Source organism: Sciurus vulgaris, assembly GCF_902686455.1.
Source record: "Sciurus vulgaris genome assembly, chromosome: 4".
NCBI lineage: Eukaryota > Metazoa > Chordata > Mammalia > Rodentia > Sciuridae > Sciurus > Sciurus vulgaris.
Window position 1 is genome coordinate 26,232,048 of NC_136464.1, and position 23,228 is coordinate 26,255,275.

A 23,228-nucleotide genomic window follows, 5' to 3' on the forward strand; every position below is an offset into this window, starting at 1 on the left:
CCAAATTTATACCTGTGTGAAATCAAATTTTCTTCACGTATTTCAGCTGAACACAATATTGCACAGGCTAAATGTGGAAGGTTACAAGAACCCAGCTGACTTCCATTTAGCTAGATAATACATGCAAAAAGGTAAACACAGACATTCTTTTTACTCTGTTTTGGAGAATATGGTTATTTTTAATAAAAATGTTAGTTATGTCAACATTCAATGGATTAATGTTCTTTAAAATGAGCTAATGATGGGGGAGGAGCTCAACAGCAGAGCACCTGCCTCAGACATGTGAGTTCCTGGGTTCCATCCCTAACACACACACAAAAGTTAGTAAGTAAATATGTTTAAATTTCAGTTTTATTTCAAATGCAATAAACGTCAAAAGATATGATCAACATGGACAAAAGTTCAAGGGTTCTTAATAACTTTTAAGAGCTTAAAAGGATTCTAAGACAACAAAGTTTAAGTATTGTTGCCTTAGGGGATGACAGAGGGCGGAGCAAGGCAAGAGCGTGAGCTCTCAAGTTCAGTAGTCTTGAATTTGAACTCCACTCAATAGCCATCATAGCCATATGACCATGAGCAAACTACGGAACATTTCAAAGCTTCAGTCTCATCTTTGAAACCAGGCTCATGATAACTGCCATTGCATAGGGCTGCTGTGAAGATCAGAGATAATGTTGCTACCCAGCAAAGTCAGTGCCTGGAATCAATAATGGAGTCATCCATAAATGGTAACTCTTATCTTATACATGTTTTTCCCAGTTGGAAGGCAATCATCCACTTATTACCAGTTTAGTTATAGGAGGGAAAATCTACCACATGAAACATACACAGTGATTAAAAGATGCATTTCAATTTCAGAAAAATATTTTAAAATAAAATAATAAAATACATTTCTCAAACACAAATACTGGTTTGATGGAACTAAGGCATACAAAACATATTCATAAGCCAATGCAGATATGATCTGGAAACTTTACTTTTTAAATGATAGTGGGGAGATGTTTAACTAAAGCTTAGTGAACACTTTTAAGCTGGGTAAATTCATGCAGACACAACTAGTCAGACAAACTAAAAATGTTCTCTAAAGGCCAGGTCTGATCACATTCCTCGCTCATACTCAGAAACCAGCTTTGCTTCTGGGTTTGTTTGCACTTTCTTTCCTCAGTGGTCTGAGTTCCTGCTCTGCCTCAGACCCTGCACAGGGAGCAATGTCTGCAGGCCTAGAAACTGGACTGTCAGACCATCAGGCATCCTAGCAATTTTCATCCCTAGTTTGCTCATGCTCTAAGAATGAAAATATTTTGAGCAAAGGAGACTAGGAGGGAAACTTTATCAGCAATAGATATAAACCCTGCACCAGGTCAAGTCAACTCTCGTCTAGTCAATTTGGTCCAGTAGGTTTCTCACATCTGCCTTCCCAGGGACCCAACATAAGCAGTTAAAAATTCTTGGTAAATGCTGTCTGTTGAAGTTAAATTCTTTTGCTATTCCCAGCTTGTGATCATTTAAAAGGAATTTTCCAAAGCAAGGTCTAATATTAGACTCAAAATGAAGTTTCCATTCCACTGAGGCGCTATTCTCACCAAAGTAACTACCGCATGATCAGATTGTCTTGGAGCTATTCGTTTAAATGCAGATGGACATACTTGAAATACCAGCTCAATAGCACCAACAGATCTGGAAAGGTCTTACTTTGGGAGAAATCATTCGTGTGAATTAGGCTTCTTACATTGAAAATTATTAAGTTTTTCTCCCAGCTCATTTATAGACATTCACACCCTCTCCTTGAACTTTGAAACTTCTTTGGCCCCAAAACTGTACACTTTCAGTTTTGGAATTCCTCTTGAGAATTTGTTTTCTAAACCTACTTCCTGGTACACACACACACACACACACACACACACACACACACACACACACACATATACACACACACACACACACGACACCCTATTCCCCTCCCAGGCTTTTGGAGAACAGTGATTCCATGCACCTGCCTCATTTAACCATTCACTGCAATGACCTAAGTCTTCAGACCTCATCCAGGAGTCAATCAGAAGAAAAATGTAAACAACCTTCCAACACAGAGAATATCCATCCCTGTCCCCAGAACTGAGGATGGAACCCAAGACTTCAGGCATTCCAGGCAAGCACTCTACCACTGAGCTATAGCCCCAGTTCTTTTACCAACTCAAGAGGCTGAAGCAGAGGATCACAGGTTTGAGGTGAGTCTCAGCAATTTAGTGAAACATTGTCTCAAAATTTAAAAAAAAGGCTAAGGATATAGATCGGTGGTAGAGCATACCTGCATTCAATTCCTAATACCAAAAAAGAAGAAGAAAAGAAGCAATTTTTCACTATGAGTAATTAAAATGATCTATGCAAAGTTGAACTGGGATCAAATTTTCACCTCCATGGACCCACAAATCAAAGTTTATTACTTGCGTCTTCTTTGTGGATTGGTAAACCAGCCCAGAACGGTAGTGTGTTACCACTTTGTACATTTCTAGGCTCAATTTTGAATGACAAGTACCATTTGTCATTTGGGGCAGTGATTAGGCTAACAAAAGTTTGTAACCACCTGATGAAAATACAGACTCCGTTTGCTGTCACACAACATTGCTGGCAATGCAGTGATACGGACAGCAACAGACCGACCGTAACCGTAATAACTACGGAAGACAGCCAAGCAGGAGGTGCAGGAGAGTCGAATTAGGAACAACTTGACACCGCTGCGCTAATAAAAAAAAGTGACCTGCAGTAGTCAGAAAGACCTCATGATGTGACCACAAGGCCAACGGAGCCTGCGGAATCCTAAGGTGCACCCAAAGAGGATCCAAAAGAGAACCAAGGTGGCTTTTTATATTCACCATCGCTGCCATGTGGCACAGCTCCAGGGGGCACAATCAGCCCAGAATGCAGAGCTGCAGAGCAGCCACAGTGTGTGGTGGCATGGTCCCCTCACTAACCAAGGATGGAGCAAGCAAATATTTTACATGCTTTCGTTTTTAATGGATTTCCAATTTACTAACACAAAACTGTAATAATACAATAAGTAGGAATCAGTGAAGTTCTCAAGAGGAAGTTCTATGCAACTATTGATAAAGGAAATAAACGGTCTCCAGGTAAGAACTCAGGTGCCATATAACTAACAAAATGAGATGTAAGATATATTTTAATGGTCATAGTTAAGATCTCCCAAGGAAATCAGTTTGCAGATTAGTAGTCAAGGAAGTTGATGCAACTAGATTTGGATTTAGTCTATTTACAAGTGAACAAACTGATCAATTATTGATATGAACAATTTATAAGCCATAAAACACTATGTAAGTATTGAACTAGTGTTACACAAATTCATTTATTCATTTAATAACCATTAACTGGTTGCCTACCATGAACCAGGCTCAAACCAAGGGAGCAGAAGCCATGCATCTCAAGGAACGTACTAGCAGGAAGGCAGACATTACAGGAAACAGACAAAAATGCACATCAGATTGTGTTAAAATGTGCTGTGAAGAAAAAGAAGGTAAGAGCGGGATCACATTTAATATAGGATGTTCAAGACCTGCCAACAGAGGTGACATCTGAGCAAAGCTGAAGGACATGAAGAAGCCAAAGGCAACAGACATGGGCTGGGTAGAGGCTGTTTCAGGTAAAGGAATAATGGAGTCCCTGAGAGGGTGATGCTTGAGCAGTAGGAGAGAGACTCGGTCATCATGGCTAGAACAGAGCGAGTAAAGAGGACAGGGCTGGAGGTGTGCTGGAGGGGAGGGGAGGGTGCAGATCACACAGCTGTTATAGAGGCTTTGGCTTTACCTAGAGATGGTGAGTCACTGGAAGGTTCTGAGCAGAAGAGGCGTGATCTAACTGATGTGTCGAGGGGTCACACTGGCTGCTGGAGGAAGAGGATGGCAGTAGAGCTGAAGCAAAGACACCAGTGAGGACCTGTTTCAGCAATCCCAGGGAGAGGGGGCAGGGGTGACAGTAGAGCCAGGAGTAGATCTTGGATTCTGGGAATTATATCTAGTTTTTTCAGTCAGGGTCTTTCTGTGTTGCCCAGACTGGCCAGCTCAAGTGATCCTCCTGCCTCAGCCTCTGAGGAGCTGGGACATCAGGGCCATCTGTGCCGGCTTTGGATATGTATTTTAGATAGAGCTGTGAGGATTTGCTGATGGATTGGAAGTGGGCAGAAGACAAAGAGAAGAATCAAGGCTGACTCTCAGGTTTTCTGGCCTGGCGATGTGAAGGATGAAGTTGCCATTTACCAAGGAAAACTCTGGAAGGCGAAATCAGCTCCGTTTTGAACTGGTGAATTTGAGGTGCTTAACAGATATCCTACTGGAAAGTCAAAGAGGGAGTTAGACATGAGACCAGAATTCAAATGAGAGAGAGAGAGAGAGAGAGAGACAGAGACAGAGAGAGACAGAGAGAGACAGAGAGAAAGAAAGAGAGAGAAATGTGTCTTACAGATGAAAACTGGGAATCATCAGAGATAGAGGGAGGCACAGCCAGAAGCCCAGTGAGACAACAGGGAGTAGACAGAGAAAAGAGCTGTCCTAAGCCCAGGGAATGACAATGTTTCAAATGGTTAGGAAGCTGAGATGTAGCCAAGAAGAGCTTAAGAAAGAGGGACCAGCGAGGTAAAGAGAGACTACACAGAATGGTGTTTTGGAAGCCAATTAAATACATATATATATATAAAAATGTATGTATGCATATATATTATAAATTTAAATTTATATTAATGTATTAATATATATTAAATATATTTATATAAATTTAATATCTATATAAATAAATATTTATATAAATATATTATATTTATGTAAATATAAGTTATGATATGATATAAATATAAGTATATTTATATTTATTTATTTAATATTTATAAACATTTATATTTATAATATAAATAAGATAACAAGTATAAAATATAAATATATTTATGTAAATATAAATATATACATGTGTATATTTCAAGAAACAGAGAGCAGTCAAAAGTTATCAAATGTAGCCAAAGGGTCATGAAAGATGATTTTGGTGACAAAACAAAAGTTGTGAATTAAGGATCCAAGGACTGTAGTTTCAGTGAAAGACAGTCCAGTGTGATTGCACTGCTCCCAACAGGGAGTGAGCTTGGCTGCTTCAGCCAGGCAGCCTTGACCAGAGAGAAAACTCTGCCCTATGACTTGTCCTCTTCCAAATACACCTCCTGTGTGGGTCTCACTATTCTACAAATGATAAATTAGATTTCAAATCACCCAGGCTTAAAATCCTGAACTTGTCTTTTCTCCCCCCTCCATTTTAATGAATACATACATAAAATACATCAAATACACAGCTCAACGAAACTACACATGTGTGCATGAAGGGCGGGTGGAAGCAAGAGCATTAATAATGGGCATGGGGTGAGTGGACAGGAGGCTGCAGGCAGCAGAGAGGAGCAGAGCAGTGATAAGAGAAATGGCAAAGCGGGTGAGCCCCACAGGAAACATAGCTGGTGTGTGGCCTGCTCTATAGGACCAGCATCTCTCCCCATCTCCAGATAGAACACAACTTCAGAACAAGGGAAGCCATTTTCCTACTATTGAGCTATACCTGGAATACTGTTAAGGTGTGGGTCTTGGACTTTTACAAGAGGCAGACAGAGGAGACACACAAGCTATGGCACAGGAGGAACACTGAAAGAAGCCACACTCGTTAGCTGGAAGAGAAACCTGGGCAAGGATGACATGACAGATGCCTGCAAACATCGGAAACCAAGGGCAGTCACTGGGATCTTGTGCCTCCTCATGACATGTTTTGGTCCTACACTCCGGATTCACCTCTGTGTCGCCCCCACCCTTTCCCTCAACCCCTGCCAAGTCTAGCACAACACAACACCCCAGTCTCTTCTCTGCTCCTATATCCAAAAAAAACAAAACAAAACAAAACTTATTAACCCACAACTTAATCATAGTGTTCCACTGTTCACAAGTACTCAGTTCCCAGCAACTACTGAATTAAGAAGAAAGCTTCTGAGAGCAGGGTTCAAGGTCATAGCATCCCCAAGTCGCCAAACACTCTGTCCTTCCATCCTCCATCTCTCTGCTTTTCTTATGCTCTGTGGTCCAGTCAGATGACCCAACTTGCCCCATTAGGGCCTTCCCCAGCTTCTTCTGGGTTCTCCTGGCTATCCGGGCCTTTTAATCCTTTCATGTTACCTTATTCCACTACAATATTACCTACACTAGGAAGCCTTTCCTCTTCCCCAAAGCCAGAAACCATCTTTTCCATTTCTGAATGCCTATGTGTTATCTGAATTTCTCCTAAGGCATGTGTCTCTTTTGGCTTCACATTTAGGTCTGTGCTCTTTGCCCTGCTAGATGAGAAACCCCCAGGTCCCCATCTCTCTCCCATAGCACCGTGCTTGACGAGCACCCTCTGCACAGAACAGGTGAGAAGGGGACAGGGTCAGCAATCACAGGACCCCGCCCCCTCACTGGCTGTCCTCACACGACCTCAACAGCCCTGTCATAGCCACACCTGGGCACTGGGAGTGCCTGGGTCCCTTGGCACATATTGCAAAGGATAGGCCCTTTTCCTTATCCACATCCCCCAACTCAGCAGCTACAAAATCAAAAGAAAAGTCCTGAATTATAAAACATATAACACAAGCACCTAAAGCCATCTTCCTAGATTTCTGTAATAAATACATGAATGAATGGTTCTATACATCTTGTAGGTCTTCTACCAAGTACAGGGAGGTTGATTACGGTATGAGCTATGCTTAAACTTGCCAAAGCAGAGGCAATACAATTTCATTTAGGAAGTTATCACCTAGCTATTTCTGTACTGCATAAAGCTAAAATAAAAATAACAAACTGCGGTTTTGTTTTGTTTTTTAAGTATTTATTTTACCTTACCATCCCCACCAGAGCTAAGTGCATTTTTTCCAATTGAGTTTTCCCACCATAAAATATACCAGAAAAATGTGACACGGATCTTAAAATAGCCCTATATAAACAATACGTGAGTGTATATATAGAAGTGCTTGCTGTATATAGACATGGCTGGGTTTAAATGATGATAACTGTTGCTATTTTAGGAGACAAAAGCCCCCTTTTACCAAAAGCTTTACTACTTCCAAAAATTCCACGGCTGACCAGTAAGTGGCTGGCCTGCGTCTCCCTAGCAGGACAGCTCCTCCGCCCAGCCACCAATGACCAAACTCCCAGGGAGGCCTGACCTGTCGTTCCTCAGTGAGGCTCCTGGGGTGGAAGGTAGCATCATGATTTCCCCCAAACAAAAACTAAAACCTAAACTTTTTTTGATGAAGGTAGAAGTTTACTGGATACAGATACTATATTTCCTAGATAGAATCCTAAATATATTTACTAATGTAGTGGCTTATAACTGCTTTCAGGAGTAGGTTTGCTGCTGCTCTTTGGCCATTGGGACGAATCTGAAAGTAGGGAGGAAGCTACTCACTGAGGTGATCAGCCTCTAAGGGATCTTTTTTTTTTTTTTAAAGAGCAGTTGAGCCAGGGTGTCTCAGTGGCAGTACACATGATTAGTATGTGCAAGGCCCTGAGTTCAAAACAAAAAACAGAAAAAAGTGAGAAGCAAAGAAGACAAGTCTTCTCCACCAGAGTGGCTGACCAGTCTCAGCACAGTGCATGGGGACCTGGGTCAGTTTGCCAGCGCTCGGCTGGCCACACCGCTGCCCAAAGGGAACCTCTCATGTTGTCTCAGGCTTCCTTCTGTTGCTATAAATACTGTTTCTTAACACGGAAGCTAAGTTTGAGCCCACCTTCCCATTCCTCTCTCTATATCCCTAAAACAGAATTGCCTGAAAAACAGAAGATTCAAATTGAAAGTACCTTTTAAGACAATTAATATTTAAAATAATTATTTTTACATATGTATATTTTTTGGTGTGCTGGGGATTGAACCAGAGTTGCTCTACCACAAAGCTACATCCTTGGTTTCTCCCTTTTTCTTTTTTTTGTACCAGGGATTGAACTCAGGGGCACTTGACCACTGAGCCCATCCCCAGCCCTATTTTGTATTTTATTTAGAGACAGGGTCTCACTGAGTTGCTTAGCACCTCACTTTGAACTTGTGATCCTCCCAGCCCCCCGAGTCGCTGGGATTACAGGCGTGTACCACTGCACCCAGCTCTCCCTTGTTTTTGAGACAGGATCGTGCTAAATTGCCCAGGCTGGACTTGAATTTACAATCCTCCTGCCTCAGCTTCCCAAGTAGCTCAGATTCACAGGCATGCACCACTGTGCCTTGTGTTATTTATAGTTATTTAAAAAAGCTATTCAAATTATTGACTGGTTGAATTATACTCCTCCATAAAAATCCTTATAAGATCAGAAATTGATACATTAAGAAAAATTAACCCATGTGGCTCTGATTTTAGTTATGTCAATGGAGATCTGGGGATGGTGTGCCTGCTTTCAAGGGTGTGTCTACATTTACATGTTAGGAAAGTTTCTGAAATATATTAAAACCATAGATACCTGCCTAGAACACTAGACATAAGCAAAAATTTAATAAGTGGGGGAATCTACAAATTTATCTAAGTTCTTTGAACATATTTTAATTTCAGTTTATACAAACTTCTGGGTTAAAAATGATATATTTGTTTGAAAACTACCTCCTACACATTTCTGGAAGTTTCCTCTGAACTTAGATTTTAAGTTTTGTCTGGCATTATTTTTGAAGTTATAATCATATCTTGTCTTAGTCATCATTACAGAATGAAGACTCTATATTTTATAGTATACCTAATATTTCATCTAAGAATTTGTCCTTGGTTTTTTTTTTTTTTTTTTCTGTCCTTGGTTTTTACACAATGCTTTTATATTCAACTGTAACCTGCAATTTTCCTATCAGGCATACTTTCTTTCACTGATCAAATATATACTGAGCATATTTCTAGCACAGGGTTATATATATAGATGTCTACCTCAAGAAGACATGATCATTTTTTAAAGATAAATTAAGAGAATGAGTGTTCATATAATAAAAGTATTCTATGGTTTACAAAGTGGATCATTTTTATTTTGAGATAACTGTATATTCACAAACTGTATATTCATAAACTGTTTTAAGAAATAACCAAAAGAGGGGCTGGGGTTGAAGCTCAGTGTTACAGTGCTTGCCTTGCACATGTGAGGCACTGGTTTCAATCCTCAGTTCACACAAAAATAAAAATAGAATAAAGGTACTGTGTCCATTTACAATTAAAAAAAAATTTTTTTTTCAACAAGAAATAACCAAAAGAACTCATACATCTTTGCCCAAGATCACATGTACCTTTATCCCCCTTTCCCCATTGGTAACATTTTGCAAGACTTTTAACTCCGATTCACGACCAGGAGGTTGGCCTTGATATAGTCAGGTATGAATGTTCCCATCACCCCGAGATCCCTCCTACTGCCCTTCTATAGCCACGCCCACTTCCCTTCTACTCCTCCCTGAAAACATCCTTGGAACAGCTTTGGTGAAATGAATACCGGTTTTCCAGTGGTGATGATTCTTAAGCTTTAGTTTTTAAGTTTAAGCCAACAAAAAAGCTCACAAAATGGCAATCAAGGGGCAAACATCCTCATCAATAAGAATCTGCTTTACATCCAGTGTTTCCGCCCATTGAGATGGAGTCTCACTATGTCGCCCAGACTGGTCCCCAAACTCCTGAGCTCAAGTGATCCTCTAGCCCCAGCCTCTCGAGGAGCAGGGACTACCAATGTGTGCCACTGAGTCAGTCCACGTGCAACTCTTGAAAACTCAGGAGTAGGGCCCAGTCCTGACAAGATTTGCTAACCATGCTTTCCTGGCTGAGGAAGATGGTAGGCAGTTATACAACTGAATGTTCAGACAGACTGCTTTTAGAGGACAGCAGAGTGCTGGCTATATAGCCCATCACGTAGTGTGCCTGCCTTGCAAGCGAGAGACCCTGGTTCGAGTCCCCAGCGCTGTTAGTTTACGGAAATAACAAACAAAACAAATTCAGAAATTTAGAGGACAGCAGAGACCCCAGTCTTGATTTAACAGATGCTGTGTGAGGCACCTCTATGGCAGTATTGTTTATTTTCCAGACAGCTCCTCTTTAGTTTCTCTCAATGTGAGAGATTTAAGCGTTGCCAGTAATTCAATTAAACACTAATGCAGGTGCTGCTGTTAAAGAATTCTCTAGATGTAATTTAAATCCCTAAAAGATTGACTTTCAGTAAGGGAGATTATTTCTGGGTGGGTCTGACTTCAGTTAGAAGGTTTTAAAAAGCTGGATGATGGCCTTCTGAAAGAAAAAATTTGACCTGTAGCAAATAGCTTCAGACTGTACCTGTGGGCTCCAGCTTGCCCCTGACTTTCCCTTCCCAAGGGCCAACCCTGTCAGCTTTGGACTTTTAGCCCTGTAACACACAGGCCAGTTCCTTATTTAAAAACCCCTGATGATATATGCAGGTGCGGGTGTGCAGGCGTGTATCCTACTGATTCTGTTTCTCTGGTTGAAGCCTGAGTGACAGGAGTAGGATCCACACCACAAAGGGATTTAGAAAGCAGACACCAAAACTGGTTTTGGACTAAGTCCCTACTTCCCGAAGCCAAGACAATGGACAAATGGCTGTCCAAGAAGATAAATGAACGTGTCCGTGTGGTACAAGATGGACCTGCTCAGTGAGCTGGTAAAGTAAAGTAGCATGTGGAACAAAGGTTACCCTAAACTGTGGTTGTGTTGAAAAGATGAAGCCAAACCCTTTTCTATATCCCCTCAAGTCAACCCACCTGAGACAGCCAGCCCTCTGGCCCTTGCACCTAAGCTAGGCTTCCAGGCCATAAGCAATGGAGGGGCTCACATTCCCACATTCCCACCAGCTTGTTCTTTCTTTTGCCTGTTCTTCACTCTTGCTGCCAGACACTGTAGCCAGGAACCCAAAGTGAGGCAATTAATAGAAAATTCCAGTCATTATGTGACTTGCTTAATGGCCCATCCAAATGATTTGTGAGAAAATCTCATGAACCAACAGAGCAGAGACTGAAGAGTTTTTTCCATTATTTCTCTCTCCCAGAGTATTTAAAGACTTAGATTTTCCCATCTTTTGGGGAAATATTTTCTTATAAATAGTGAGGCATGCCGGGCATCTCCACTTCATCTTTTTTGGTGGTCTGTAACACGCACTGTACACTCACTGGAATGTTTTCCTAGTAAATGATCAGCAATGGAAAACATGGCTAAGACAAAGGATGGCTTTCGGGCTGAGAGGATGGGAACCTTCCCATCTTTCCCAAGAGACAGGTAGTGCTTCTCTAGAACTGAGGGGTTTATTTTAGAACCAAGGAGTCTATTTCTAGACTTGTAGGCTTGGTATGGATGATAAATGAAGACTGAGTATACCAGTTAGGTAATAGTTCAACATGTCCAATAACAGTAGATTTTTTAAAAGAGAAATATACTTTTGCTGCCCAAATATTAGTGCTTTAATTTTATGAATTACTCTTCTGTTCCTTCCTTGTGTTTTAGTTTTTCGACCAACAATCACTTAGAACTTTGTTTTGTGTTAAGTTTCTGGATTTCAACTTTAAGTTCCTGAGTGATTTCCATAGCACAAGTAGACGATATCAGTAATTATACAAAGTCTTGCATAAAAATAGGCCCTTTTCCTCCTCCTAAAAAAGGTCTTCCTGTGACATTCACAGTGAACAAAAATTACCTAATCCTGGACATCATGCTAAAGACTACTGTAGGCCAAACCACAACACATCTGCTATAACAGCAGGCTTGTTAAGGACAGGGATGAAGTCATCAGCGCGTGCTCGAGCGCGCACCCTCTATTTATTTTTGGTACCAGGGATTGAACCCAGAGGTTCTTAACCACTGAGTCACATCCTCAGCCCTTTTTATTTACTTTTTTATTCTGAGACAGGGTCTTGCTAAACTCTTACATTTCTGAGGCTGGCTTTGAACTTGTGATCCTCCTGTCTCAGCCTCCTGGGCCACTGGGATTGGAGGCATGCACCACTGCGCCTGGCTTCATTAGTTCTCGTTAAGTCTGCTTAGCGTGGAGGGCTGGGTGTGCAGCTGAGTGGCAGAGTGCCTCCTAGTGGGTGCATGGCCCTGGGTTGCACTGCAGCCACCATAACACACACACCTGCTGAAAGGGGGAAACCGAGGGTTGGTTTTGTTACAAGAAGGAAGACCTTATCTCCTTTTCTCACTCCAGTCTCCTCCTTTCAAGGGTCCTTCCTGATGACCTCAATGCTACAGAAATGCTATTATGTTATACACAGTTAAGTTAATACAAGTTAATAATGACTATATACATAATATATGTATATATGACTATATACATAATGACTATATACATAAGGATATAATTAATTATCAGGGGGAGGAGTTATCAAAATTATAAAAAAATCATTGAATACTGGAGTTGGTGGAAAATTCCCAATGTAGTTCAAATTCTTATCTACTGTATTCATATCTTTGGCAAATTTTGTGCAAATAATAAACTTGAAAAAAAGTGAAGAATGCAAAAATATTTCAAGGTTTTCCTCATTGTCCTGAAATAAAAGAATCCTGGCATTTTACTCTTCTGTTTCCTGTCCCCAGAAACACAAGCAGCTCATTATCATTATAAAGAAGAAAAAGTTTTTTGATGCTATCAGATGATTTTTTAAAAATATTTTCTACTACAAATTCCTTTGTGATTCCTTCCCATTATCTACCTCTCCCACAAACTCTCAAAACACATACCAGGTAAAAGAAAAAGTCTTCCTATTTTTATGAGAAAATAAGTCTAGCACCTAAACATTCATCAATAAAAGCCTAGATAAAGAATTCTAGTATATCCTGGAAATGGGATACTATTCCATTAATTAACATGCAATTGTAAAAAGAAGCAAAGTGGAACTAACAATAACACAAACAGAAACATAACAAATTGTTATAAAAATTTACCCAAAATTCATTAAGAAAAAAACTGGAATATTATACATGATATTATTCCATCCATTTGTATTAATTAGACAAAAAGAAAAATTCTAGAAATATTTAACAGTGGCATTTTGGCTGAAATTTACAAATTTGAATCCTATAGAGTAATTCTGATAAAATGTCTGATTCTCACTAAAAAGCAAAAAAAAAAGTAGACTCATAATGCTGCATACACTGCCTTATTGTGTATGATCCTAATAAGAGAAAATGCTTGCTTTGACTAGGAATCAACGAGAAGCGAATCCTGTCAGTTCCGGACCCCTCCCAAGGCACAATCCTCTGACTGCGCTGCCTCCCTCCCTCACTGAGTGGCCAGCAGCAAGCAGCCATGTGCCTTTTCTTTCCTGCTCCTTATCTCCCTCCAGTGCCCCGCTGCCTGCTCCCTGGGACTGTGACATACAAACCGCTCTGCACGCGAGCCTTCCCAACAGGCTGACACATCATTAGAGGAGTGGAAGTTTTTCTACCAAACAGTTATTGGCTTCACACATTTCATGCTCTTCTACTTGTATTGATTTCAGTGCCAGATGTGCCAGGACACATTCACATGCCAACACAATGCAGGCCCTGCCCCTTTGTGTCAGAACATCAACACTGGTGTGGGGCAGGTACGCTTATGGATGTCATTCCCACATGGGGCTGGCTGGCAATGCCATACATCAAAGTGGCTGTAAACCACACAGATCCCACTTCACCACACTAGCTGTATGCCAAGCTTAACTTCTCCAGAGCTGGATCCCCAAAATGCCTGGGACCTCTGCAGTATCACCACACACTGAAGGAAAAGAGTGGGAAGGAAAATTTGACTAGTTGTTAAAATATCTAGGGTCCAATTTTACAAAAACATACAACACCTTGGCTAGAGCCCATCCCAGGGTTTTGGAAGAGGCCCACACAAGAGATGGACTTAAGCTTCAGCGTGAGCAATTTTATGGTAAAGATGCTTTTCCCTAGGTACTAATCAAACAACTGCAACAAAGATAGGCAACACATAGTCTGAAAACTGAAAATCTCTATGTCACCACTGTCCCCAGGTTAACCTGGTAAACTTCAGATAAGAACCCAACCCATTTGCCCACTTGGACCTCTTCACTTGTCCCATGAGGATCTCAAATCCAACACATCCACCAACTAAATCTACCATCCCCTCCACTGAACCTGTCCCTGCATTTGTACTCCTCTGACTAATGGCACCATGGGAATATGCCAATGTGAGATGCTGGGAGTCAACTTTGATTCCTCTGCTCTCCGTTTTCACCTGCTAGGGCACACTCGTACTATTACATTCGGTTCTGACTACGAAGCTACCTCCTAAAGAGCTATCATTTCATTTTCTCCATCTCTGAACCAGCTTAGTTCCAGGTCCTCAGTATTTCTCCTCTGTGCTGCCACAACCCTCTAACTTACCTTCCTAACTTTAAGGTCATTTCTCAAAGCCACCTCACTGACACCATAGTTACTTTTTAAAAACCAAACCTGCAATTACTCCCCCACTTAAAATTCTTCCACGGCTTCCCATTACATTTAGGCGTTTCAATGCTGCGGCATGGCCAACGATGCCTGTCAGACAAGATCCTTCTCCACCTCTTACATCACTGCTCATTCCATGAAAGAGCACATTTTTTGCAATTCCAAACTAGATATGCTATTTCACTGTTCCCTCAGTCCCGAACATGGTCCTCCTTGGCACCTTTACCCTCTTTCCTCAAAGATGCAATTCCAGAATCATCTCTTGGCAGTCTCCCTAACCTCACTTGCACGGGTTGGGTTTGGTTCTCACTGAGGCTTGGTGAGCTCTCTTAGAGCATTTATTATGCTGTATTAGTACTTTTTCTTTCCTCTATGAGATCCATCAATCTTGGAGATTCCTGAAGGCAAAGGTTCTCTTTCCCACCTAAAGTCTCACACTCAGTGCCTGATGTATAATACTCTCAATAAATGTTGAATAAATAGCTCAAATTAACCATAAGAAAATAGATGGGGGGGGATAAAGATTCAGAGAGGAAAATGGTATTATCTTTGCAAGATCTTGTCATAAGAAGAGATTGTTTTCTTCCTGGGACACAATGCAGTAAATGAGGCCAGTAAGTGCCAGTTAATTATAATTTTAGCAACTGTTTCCCAGAAGAGTGGCCAATTGTTGTTACCTAATCTGAGGCCTCTTACATAAAAGACATTCATTTCCTATTTAACTTAATTGTACTGATTTTATTATTTTAACTCCTATTGGCACCAAATTCTAGAAAAGTCACAATAGAGTTTATCCCCAGACGAAGCTGGCTTAAAAAACAAGTAGAAATCAAATCCTATGCTCCTTCCTGTTGAGCTTGAGAATATCAGTGAAGAATGTTCATTGTCTTCATAAGCATAAAACATGAGTTCAGCCTGAAAAACCAAGACTCTGATAGTCAAATATGATGTGTTGTCAAGTAAAAAAAGAAGCACTCTTGCACATCTTACTGAATGAATAAAATGAATGAGTGCATGAATGGTCAAAAGAATCCAGTGCTCCGTTGCTTACGTAAAGCTCCTTAAAAGCAGACCATTTTTCTGAGGTATTACTCCCTGAAAAACAAAAACAAAAACAAAAACTTCTCTTAAGCCTCCTGGGAGCAGGTGCCTGGAATGTCACCTTGATTCCCGAAATGCCATTCCGAAGATTCGGACTGTCCCTGATCACTGACCCTTCATCAAACAAGGCACAGTGTTCCAGAGCTCAGATATGTGTGACAAGACCTTAGAAAATATTCCCAGTGATTTTGAGCTTAAACTCTCAAGCTAGGCAGGTTTGGCTCTGCCACACACTGTGACTGAGAGCCTGTCCCTCTCGCTCTCATGGGCTCTCACGTCAATCATCTGTAAAATGGAGACAAATGCTAAGTTGACTGAAAACTGAATGGAAAAAAATTAGAATTTAACACGGTGTCCGGCACACGCAGAGTGCTCTGTAAAGGGTCATGATGACATTACTGACGAACTAGCTCCTGGGTCTGGAAGCTTAAAAAAATAAGTACCTTGGGGCTGGGGAGATAGCTCAGCCAGTAGCGTGCTTGCCTTGTAAGCACAAGGCCCTGGGTTCGATCCCCAGCACCAAAAAAAAAAAAAAAAAAAAAAAAAAAAAAAAAAAAAAGTACCTTGAATGTTAAAATCTATACAAGCAGGAGCTTGGGATTACTGGAAATTACTGGAATTATTCAGCTACAGTAGTTTCTTCAGAAATATAAATTATAGGCTTCTATCAAAGACCATAATTTATATCACCTGAGGATTCAATCATACACAAGCTCTTCTTGAAGTTCTTCCATAGAGTAACTCTATAAATTGTTTACTGGTTCTCAAAAAAATCACCATTTGCAGCGAGGTGGGTCACATGGGTTATGGAGATCGTCCTCCCTCCCCTCTCACCTCTAGAAGTGGTCGCTCCCGCTTACTGGAGGAGGCAGTGGGAGGCGGGCCATGAAGGAAGCGTGTACAGCCACTGCCTTTGCCATATTTCCTCTGTGAAGAAACACAAGACTTCAGTTCCTGGGATTGGTCAAGCTCTAGAACAGAGAACTAAGGAACTGCTTTGCATTTCCCTAGGAATCTGATCTCCATGTACAGAGTGCCACTGAAGCAACTGCCACACATTTGCTTTTGCATCTGTCAGGAAACTGGAATGATAATAAACACAGGTAGCTTGCAATACACAATAAATTGAAGGAAATTGGCACAGAGCAGAGAAAGTCTCAAAGACCAAGGGAATGAGAAGAGAGAAACCAATGACAGAATGAATTGTGCACAATGACCAAACCAACCCGGACATGTGCAAAGATTTCTAGGTTTAGGATCAAAATTCACTTGAGGTCAATATGGTCTCCTCAGGGGCTGTCATGGATTCATTCAACAACTATTTTTACTATATGCTAAGCAGCGCTCTAAACATGAGGGATTAAAACAAACACAAATAAGACTTATCCTTTCTGCCCAGGAACTAGAAGCTTATTTGGGAAAAAAGACAAGTAAAATCATAGCCTGGTAGACTCTTAACTGACCTCCTTGGAAAAACTTGCTGATTAACTGACACTGACTCCCTGAGGCCCAGGACACACTGAGCACTCTGGCTTTTAGACTGCTACCTGGCAGTCCTCTAGATTAAGTAGGATGTTTGTTAAGAATTGGTGATTTTTGTTCTTGAACCTATTTATGACATTTGTACTTGCTGTAATCATGTAATTTAAATATGTAATTTATGAAAACAAAGTTATTATTTCTATGGATACTACAATGAATCCTTGCCAAAGAATCAGTAAAAAGCAAGCTGCTAAAAAACAAATTTACTGAACTAGGAATGGGTGAGAGAATATGATAGGCAAGGAAAAGCCTAGAAGGATTCTGCACTTGGATAGCTTCAGAAATCTTTTGCATTGCTTGTTCCACTTTAAAAAATGACAATTCAATTTTTAAAAAGATTTAGAGAATTTAGAAAAGATATATAATGGAAGTGGTTCATCCACATTGCACACACCACCAATCAGCGGGCCCAGACTCAAAGACAGCCTCTTGGTCCTACATCAGAAGAAAAGCGATACCATTTTCCAGGGCCAGTTTAAATAAATCGACTTAGGCAAAGAACATTAATAGCTGCTAAATCCATTAGGGGCAAGGTCGATGGGGCATGTGGTGCCAAAGTACCATCCTGCATATTACTGCTACTTCTGGGGGAGAAAGCACATCTCCACAGCAGACAACTGACAAGTCACCTCATCAAGTGGTCAACTCTAGCATCATTGCCGGGCCTGGTGGTGCAGCCCTGTAATGCCAGCAGCTTCAGGGGCTAAAGCAGGAGGTATGCAAGTGAGAAGCCAGACTGAGCAAGTTAGGGAGCCTCCGCCTCCAAATAAGAAATAAAGATGGAGGATGTCACTCAGGGGTAGAGCGCCCCTAGGTATAAGCCTTAGTACTGAAAGAAAAAAGAATTACCAAATCTAGGAGATGTGTATGAGGATATTCATTATGTTAATCTTTTGATTTTGTGCACTTTTAAAAAATCTTCTAAAGTTCATCAAATGATTGCAAATTTGCTTTATTTCAAAGTATTTAGTTACACGCATCACATATGATTTCTGAAGACTATACACTTCCACTAGCTTAGCTGCTTAATGAACTAAGGGCAGGAGAGGAGAGGGCCCAGACAGTGGTGTGCTGATAGATGTGTAACTACTACTTTTAGAAAAAGCCCTGATGTGTAGCATTTGCCAATTTTCATGGTGATTCCCAGTTACTAACCTAATGTCACTGAACACAGGGCTGGAAGAGATGAGTGGTAGGAGTCAGTTCCAACACACCACAGGGCCCAGATAATAAGAGGGACACTGGCTGAAACAGGAGAGGAGAAGATGGTTTTTCAGAAAACAGAGAAAGAAGCAAAGTCATCGGCTGACAAGAGGAGATGAAGGAGAAAGACATGTAAACAGGGGGGAAAAGAAGTATGATGGTATCCTCCTTAAAGTGCAGGTATGAAGATTAATTATATATAAAACAGTTAACTTTATGACATATGGTTACATAACTTACCAAGTGCCACCTCCTATTATTATTTAACTGGATCCATAATCTAAAAGATCTCATCCCATCTCTTTTTAAAGTTATTTTGTGGTTGCCTCTAGACAGGGGAACTGAATGGCTACATAAATCTTCAGACATCCATCTCCTGAAAAAGCTCTGCTCATCATGAAATTCATTTGGAAAAATAAGAGGCCCAGAATAGCCAAAGCAATCCTCAGAGAGAAAAGTGAAGCAGGAGGCATCACAATACCAGATCTTAAATTATACTACAGAGCTATAGTAACAAAAACAGAATGGTACTGGCACCAAAACAAATGTGAAGACCAATGATACAGAAGACAGACAAGAACACACATACCATTATCTCTTATTAGACAAGGCACCATAAATGTAATTGGAGAAAAAATAGCTCTTCAACAAATGGTACTGGAAAACTGGAAATCTGTATGTAACAAAATGAAATTAGACCCTATCTCTCACCCTGCACAAAACTCAACTCAAAGTGGATCAAGGACCTAGGGATTAGACCAGAGACCGTGCACCTACTCGAAGAAAAAGTAGGCCCAACTCTCTATCATGTTGGCTTAGGCAATGACTTCCTCAGTAAGACTCCTAAAGCACAAGAAGTAAAATCGAAAATCAAAAAATGGAGATCCAAGATGGCGGACTAGAGGGAGGCTGCGTTCCTTGTTGCTCCGCAACGTGGGATTCAAGCAGAGGATATCTGTTTCTCGGTGAGGCAGTTTTTGCTGCTTATCGATCCCCTGCTCTTTACCCCATTTGTCTGCTGTGATCACCTGCAATCTGCCAGCATATCGAGACCTTTTTTGAGAGCAGATTGCTCACTGTCAAGTATCTATCATCTGCCATTTGCCTGCCTCTCGCCTGTCCATCGCCTGCCTTACCCCTATCCATCACCGAACGCTTGAGGTTCACCTCCCGATTGTCCGACAGCTGCCAGCAGATTGACCGCAGACCGCCAGTGGAGAACCAGCTGCCTGCTGCTGCCTGGAAGTTCACTGTCACAGTACCTGCAGGTTTGATTACACGTGGCTGCCGCCATTTTGAGACAATAGCCAGGGTCCGTAGGACCCCTGGCCGGACTGACTGAGTCCCGTCTCCAGGATCCCTCAGCCCGACCGATCACTCCTTGCCTCTGGGGCCCTCACATCAACTGACTGCTCCCTGCCGCCAGGACCCCCAGACCAACTGACTGCGCCCTATCACCGGGACCCCAGACCGACTGATTGCACCCGGCCTCCAGGATCCCACAACCACATCAAACACACCCGACCTCCAGGACCCCTGCCGGACCAACTGCATCCTGTCTCCAGGACCTCCAGCTGACCATGTCCACCCCTGAGCTGCAGCTCCCCATTTGCCAACACATTTGGAAGCCAGAGCAGCCATCTTGGATAATCCTGGAAGCCGTAGCTCTGATCTTCAGGTGGGGCAAATTCCATCCTGAGAAGCCTGCTGGAGGCTTGAAGCTCATTGTCAGGTACCTCTCATGCATCAGGCTACTGACCACTGGGAGGTTTCATTAGTATATGACTGTTATACAGTAATTTTCTTTTTTCTCCTTTTTAAAAAAAAATATTTAAGTTTTTATTTCTTTACGTTTCTTGCTTTCTTTTCCTTCTGTTTACCTGTTCCCTCAGAGTCGCTTTCTCCCTTATTTACATGCTAACATCCGATTTCTTTTGATTACACTCTCACCCTTTCTATTTTCTAGAACTTCTGTATATTCCTTTCTTATCCCATTAACAGCCATATTCTTCATCCCTCTGCATCCTCTTTGTCCTCCATTAGAAACTGCAGACATTATTGTAAACCTGTTTGTTTTACCGAAGATAACATTTGAACTCATTTTGTTTATTATGACAATTTTGTTATTGTTCCCATAGGGGCTATTTGGTCTAGGATTGCATAGTGTCTGATTTGGGCACTGCTAATATTGATCTCCCCTTCAAGAAAGGGTTTTGGAAACCTATAGGGCCACTATAAACCTATAGGGGGAAATCTGCGATACCCCAGATCTGCAGCGTTAGAGGGGAAGATACATGAACAACATGAAAAAACAAGGGAAGAAAATGATCCAAACAAATCTAGATACTATATTAATAGAATCCAATGACAGTATGTTAGAAGAAATGTCAGAAAAGGACTTCAGATTATACATGATTAAGATGATTCACGAAGCAAATGATGAGATAAGAGAGCAAATGCAGGCAATGAATGATAATACCACTAAGCTGAAAGAGCACCTGCAGGAAGCAAAAGATCATTTCAACAAAGAGATAGAGATTCTCAAAAAAAAACCAAATGGAAATCCTTGAAATGAAGGAGACAATAAACCAAATAAAAAACTCAATGGAAAGCATCACCAACAGACTAGACCACTTGGAAGACAGAACCTCAGACAATGAAGACAAAATATTTAATCTTGAAAATAAAGTTGCCCTAACAGAGAAGATGGTAAGAAATCATGAACAGAATCTCCAAGAACTATGGGACATCATGAAAAGACCAAATTTAAGAATTATTGGGATTGAGGAAGGCACAGAGATACAAACCAAAGGAATGAGAATCAAAAAATGGGATGGTATCAAACTAAAAAATTTCTTCAAAGCAAAGGAAACAATCAAGAATGTGAAGAGAGAGCCTACAGAATGGGGGAAAATCTTTGCCACCTGTGCCTCAGATAGAGCATTAATCTCCAGGATATCTAAAGAACTCAAAAAACACCAAAGACAAACAAACAAACAAACAAACAAACACAAATAACCCAATCAAATAGATAGAGTAACTGAACAGACACTTCACCGAAGAAGAAACACAACTGGTCAACAAATATATGAAAAAATATTCAACATCAGTAGCAATTAGAGAAATGCAAATTAAAACTACACTGAAATTTTATCTCACTCCAATCAGAATGGCAATTATCAAGAATACAAGTAACAATAAATGCTGGTGAGGATGCAGGAAAAAGGTACACTCATACATTGCTGGTGGGAATGCAAATTGGTGCACCCACTCTGGAAAACAATATGAAGATTCTTCAGAAAACTTGGAATGGAATCACCATTTGACCCAGTTATCCCACTCCTTGGCATATACCCAAAGGACTTAAAATCAGCATACTCTCTTGACATGGCCACATCAATGTTTACAGCAGCTCAGTTCACAATAGCTAAGCTATGGAACCAACCTAGGTGCCCTTCAACACATGAATGGATAAAGAAAACAGTACATATACACAGTAGAGTATTACTCAGTTATAAAGAAGAATGAAATTATAGCATTTGCCAGTAAATGGATGGAACTGGAGACTATCATAAGTAAAATAAGCCAATCCCAGAAAACCAAAGGCTGAGTGCTCTCTGTTTTGTGCATGCTGACTCACAAAAGGTGGGGTGTGGGGCTGGGGTTGTGGCTCAGTGGTAGAGCACTTGCCTAACACATGTGAGGCACTGGGTTCCATCCTTAGCATCATGTAAAAAACGAAGTTATAAAAAATGTTTAAAAAGAAAGGTGGGGGTTGGGGATGTGGCTCTGTGGTAAAGTATTTGCCTAGCATGCATGAGGCCCTGCGTTCAAATTCCTCAGCACCAAAAAAAAAAAAAAAAAAAAAAAAAAAAAGTGGGGTATGTGTGTAATCAGATTAGGTAGGGTGGAGTGGGGGGAAGGGTGGAAGGATTGAAAATAGAAAAGTCAGGAGGATGAACTGGACATAACTTTCCTATGTTCATGTAGGAATACATGACCAGTGTAACTCTATACCATGTACAACCATAAGAATGGGAAGTTACACTCCATGTATATATGATATGTCAAAACACATTCTACTCGTACGTATAACTAGAAAGAACTAATAAGTAAATTGCCAAAAAAAAAAAAAAAAAAAGAAGAAAAAAAGTTCTGCTCTTCCCTTACCTTAGCCCACTGACCTGACACCTACCCAGTAATGCCTTTTTCCCTACCATTCCTAACAGAGGGATTTTTAAAAAATGGACTGCAAATCAGTTAGAGAAGTTCCCATCAGAGCATTCAGTTGACATGGTAGAAGATGGAGTGTCACAGGTCTACTCCCACGTGGAGAAGTCAGAATCTTAGCTGCTTCTGGGCCCATGATGAAATTCTCATGAGGTCTTCAATCAGAATGTCACCTAGCACTTGAAAGTACATTCATTCGGTAATTCTTTACCAGGCACTTTTTATGGATTTGGGCCTAGGAATATAGATGCACAGACTAACCTTAAAGCTCTCTCACTTGCCCTTCCAGGATCTCCTTTACTAGGAATTTATTTGAATCACAGGCAATTCTCCCTAGGCTGAAATTACTACATTACCAACACACCCATGTGCACATAAAAGAAAAAAGCCCTGGCTTTTAGCATTTGCCAATTTTTATGGTGTAAACATTCCTACCCAGGTTGATTCCTAGTTACTAAAAGAATGTCATCATTGGTTCTTAAAGAAATCAGTATTTTCTCACAAATTTACTAGAACAATACCTTTTGTTAAGTGAATCCTATTTTGAAACCACAAATTAGAGCAGTATTTTTCTGGGGGACAAAGTCCAAAGAAAAAGGGTAACACGGACAATGATTCTTAAGATGATTCACAATGGTAAGTCCAACTCTCTGCATGTCCCCAACAGCAGGGGTAAAGAGGGGATTGCTGGGGC

The 23,228-nt window shown here is 40.9% G+C and overlaps 1 protein-coding gene across 4 annotated transcripts in view; it reads right to left on the reverse strand.

Moving 5' to 3' along the window:
* Window positions 1–23,228, reverse strand: part of CNNM2 (cyclin and CBS domain divalent metal cation transport mediator 2) — a 178,935-nt gene that overhangs the window by 74,650 nt on the left and 81,057 nt on the right. The window contains exon 2 of one of the 4 annotated variants that reach the window (XM_079136321.1): window positions 16,394–16,486. The exons of the other annotated variants lie outside the window; for them this stretch is intronic. Within the exon in view, the coding sequence (XP_078992447.1) occupies window positions 16,416–16,486 (71 nt within the window). The 3' untranslated portion in view covers window positions 16,394–16,415. The remainder of the gene's footprint in view (window positions 1–16,393; window positions 16,487–23,228) is intronic. 4 annotated transcript variants of the gene reach the window in all.